Below are 4000 nucleotides of genomic sequence, written 5' to 3' on the forward strand. Positions count from 1 at the left end.
AGCGTGTCCAAGCCTCCTTTTACCACATACAGGAACAATTTGCGTGTCGTATTGTCATAAGTTGCGTTAACGGCTGCACGTCCCACGCATTCAATCTTATGACCTGTGTAGCTAGAAAATTTGCGATCAGTCTTGTGCAGTCAAATCGCAGGCATAATTTTATGAAATGCTTTCTCGTTAATAATGCTGCACGGAGCACCTGTGTCTAGCTCCATTGGCGTTTGGGCTCCCTCAATGTTCACCATTATCAATTTTCTGCCCGCTGAGTTGACTGAATTAATTGAATTTGTCGGTCGTACAATCTGTATTGTCTCCTTCTCATCTGAATCTGTACCATCTGAAATCTGCTTGGTATTGGACTTACATACCCTGCTTATATGCCCAACCTTTCCGCATATAAAGCATTTCTCGTTTTTGAATTTGCAGACTTTACGAAGATGCTGCCTTCCACAGCCGTAGCACTTGATGTCTTGCTTAATATCGTTCTCCGGTTTCTTGCGCATTGGCATGAATCCTAGTTTGCATGTAGGTTCCGTCTCCGATGTGACGTTCTCCTTGACAACATCGGCTGATCGTAATAGAAGTTCTCTTGATCAATTAGCACTTTCTTAATCTCCCCGTACTGCAGCGACTCGGGCCGATTTGGACTTATTAAAATACGTAGCGCTGTATTTAATTCTGCCCCCATATGCACCCGTGCGTAGTTGTGGTGCTCTACAGGAGGTACCTTACTCAGTTGTAATGCCCAGTCGAATCGTGTGAAGTAGTCTTCCACTGTAGAATCCTCTCCGCCTTTGTAGTTTGGCATTGGAAACTGCGGTATTTTCGTGGAAGTTGTTGCATCTTGACCCTGTTGCACTGCTGCCCGAAAGGCGCCAGCCAGTGAACTTATAATCTCACTCAATTGCTCGTTAGAGATACTCATTTTTAATCCCACTTCAAATGAATTGCTCTTTATATCATAGCAGCAAAAGTACAAGTGACGCTAGGGATGATACTCAATACATAAAATTAGGGATGATAATTCATTAGTTCGATAACATACATAACAGTACGTATAACCATACATAGTACTTATTGTACTATATTTGCTATTTGGAAAATGCACTCCTTAAAAAACTTTAGAGAGCGTCGAAAGAAGAATATCATATGGTAAATAAACTTATAATTATAAGCGCATTTTACTTAGCCCAGCAAAGACGGGCAAGACCTGCTAGTAAATGCATAAAGTAGTAACAACCATAATTCGAATCGGTCCTTTTGAACTTCTCTTTGCAAGCGTTTCTCAATATTTTTAATATCTTAAGGTTTCGCGTTGCATATTGTATATAGCCCTTTGGGTATCATTAGAATCTACTATACGAAAAATTGAAACTAATAAAAATGTAAACTATAAACATAAAGTACCAAAATGCACCAAAGTAGCTAAGACGAGAATCACAGAACAACACAATTCGAAAGAATAAAACTTGAAATTAATGGGGGGAAAATTCCAAAAAATGAAATAAACTCGACCTTTCTCGGACCTAGGAGAATCTGGATGCCAACTTTGGTTGTTCAAGCTTTTATAGTTTCTGAGATCCTCACGTTCATCCAGACGGACGGACAGACGGACGGACATGTCTAGATCGATTTCTCTCGTCATGCTGATCAATAATATATATACTTTATGGGGTCGGAGATGCTTCCTTCTGTATTTTACATACTTTGCACAAACCTAATATACCCTTTTACCCTACGGGTACAGGGTATAAAAAGCACAGCGTACACACAACGCATTTTTGTGCAAAATTTGGTGTCTAGGTGTTCATACGGACAGACGGACAGACAGGGCTAGATCGACTCGTCTCGTCATGCTGATCAAGAATATATATACTTTGTGGGGTCTGCCACGCCTCCTTCTGCCGGTTACATTTTTCATCTCCGGCAAAAAATTAAATTAAATACAAATTATTTAATAGATATATACAAAAGTGGAGACATGTCGATGTGTAGTTTCAACAGCATACATACATTTACATCAGAATCGTCTCTGCGTGTATGTATGCAGCACAAAGTTAAACCAAAGCAGCAACAACAAGAACAGCATGGACGGCGATTTTATTTATCACTATAACTTTCTTCAGAATTGACCTATCATGATGAAAATTAACATACCAGCATACCAAATTTGAATTCGAAATTCGAAGAATTACGGGAGTTGTGGGAAAAACACGAATAGTGGGGGAGTGGAGGGGTGCATCGAAAAAACTCAAACTCGTACTTTCTCGGACTTAGGAGAATCTGGATACCAAGTTTGGATATTCTAGCACTTATATTTTCTGAGATCCTTCTGAGATCCATTTTCAGTACAAAGTATAATAATATATACTATATACTTGTATATGGGTGGGTAGTGGGTAGTACAGGGATTTAAGAGTTGATCCTGTTCTTTATGTGGATGTAGTCTTACTGCGAAGTTAGTAAATCTCTTTCAATTCGCTTATCTACTACCCTGCACTGCGAAATTTGATGGGCTAGTAGGCCGGATGCCAACACTCGAATCGAAAGTAAACTAGAACCGGTCACAATACTTCATAGTATTAGCAAATCAATTGGAATTTGAAAAATTGTTATTTCTAATTTTTATCATTTTAAGCCCGCCGCGAACAACTGCGAAAGTAAGTAATATCTCAGGCATTAGTTGACATCATTACATAATATATCGATATATTGGTGTACCCACCACTTTTGAGTCATTAATATATTCCTATTTAGCGGATTCCTCACCAACAAATATGGCTGTAAATGTACGAGGCGGAAAGTGTAACCTATCGCGTTCTGAGCTTATTGATTGGCTAAATGGTCGCCTAATGTCTTATTATACCGAAGTCGAAGAACTTGCCGATGGAGCTGCCTATTGTCAACTGATGGATATGCTCTTTCCCCAGGCGATGCTGAGTATGCGTCGTGTTAAGTTCGGCACACTGTTGCCCCGCAATTACATTCACAACTATCGATTATTGGGCGATGCATTCCAAAAAATGCTTGTTGATCGCGAGCTGCCAGTGCAGCGGTTGGTTGAGGGATATCTTGTGGACCACTGGCTTTTTCTGCAGTGGTTTAAGTGCTTTTTTGATGCAAATTATACAGGGCGCCCCTACGATGCTCTGGCCGAGCGCAATGGCAGAGCGATGGGTGACAAAAACCACCGCAAACATATTCGCGGCATCTATAGAGAGCTTGGGGCACCTGTAATGGATTACAAGAAGGTCAGTACTTATATATATACGTAATCCAATTTTAAACAACATGCAACCCAAGGAGACCTTTTTGAAGACGATAACTAATGCTAGTAGCATAATGAATCAGAATTCGCCCTTACGTAATGCACCTTTGGATCAAATAGTTCAAGAGCTTGAGGTTAAAACACAGTCTATGCGTGTAGAGCTAATTGATATAGAGTGCAAGCGCAATATTTGTTTCCAGGGAATTTTAGGAATTGAGAAATTATGCATTGAGCTTAATAAGGACTTGAAATCGAAGCAGTTGGCCCAGAGCATTCTTCAATTGATCTCAGGATTTGGCAGTCGTGAGGGAGGTACGATGACAAAGTATGCCGATGAGGACCGTAACGATGGCGATGGCGACGGTGCGATTGTACATTGGAAAGAAAATGATACTTACAAGAATTTAAAAAAATCTTCATAAACATTTGTTGAAGAATGTTGCTATTAATAATTTGAATAAAACTGTTGTTTATTACATTAAGAAACACGTTCTTTTAATGACGCTTGAAACCGATACGTCTTGCAAGAATGGCGTTTTCAAGAAATGAACTAAACAGTAAAATACCCTGTACTCTCCACAAAAAAAGGAAAATTAAAAAAAAATTATGTAAAAAAGTTAATTCATTAAATTAAATATTCAACACATGCATATAATAAATTTACTTCAGAATAGTGTCTCTGCGTTTTTATTTGCGTGTACTTGTATGTATTCAGAACAAAGCTGAACCAAA

At 39.1% G+C, this 4000-nt stretch overlaps 1 protein-coding gene across 1 annotated transcript; it reads left to right on the forward strand.

The window, feature by feature from the left end:
• The first annotated feature begins 2583 nt into the window (after positions 1-2583).
• On the forward strand, positions 2584-3690 carry LOC115630009 (microtubule-associated protein RP/EB family member 1-like). The gene is made up of 3 exons (XM_030526636.1): positions 2584-2660; positions 2758-3251; positions 3304-3690. The coding sequence occupies exons 2-3, from the start codon at positions 2778-2780 to the stop codon at positions 3688-3690; spliced, it is 861 nt and encodes a 286-aa protein (XP_030382496.1). The 5' UTR covers positions 2584-2660; positions 2758-2777.
• The last annotated feature ends 310 nt before the right edge of the window (positions 3691-4000 follow it).

The sequence above is a fragment of the Scaptodrosophila lebanonensis genome, unplaced genomic scaffold (assembly GCF_003285725.1).
Source record: "Scaptodrosophila lebanonensis strain 11010-0011.00,11010-0021.00 unplaced genomic scaffold, SlebRS2 tig00000214-arrow-arrow-pilon, whole genome shotgun sequence".
NCBI classification, from domain to species: Eukaryota; Metazoa; Arthropoda; class Insecta; order Diptera; family Drosophilidae; genus Scaptodrosophila; species Scaptodrosophila lebanonensis.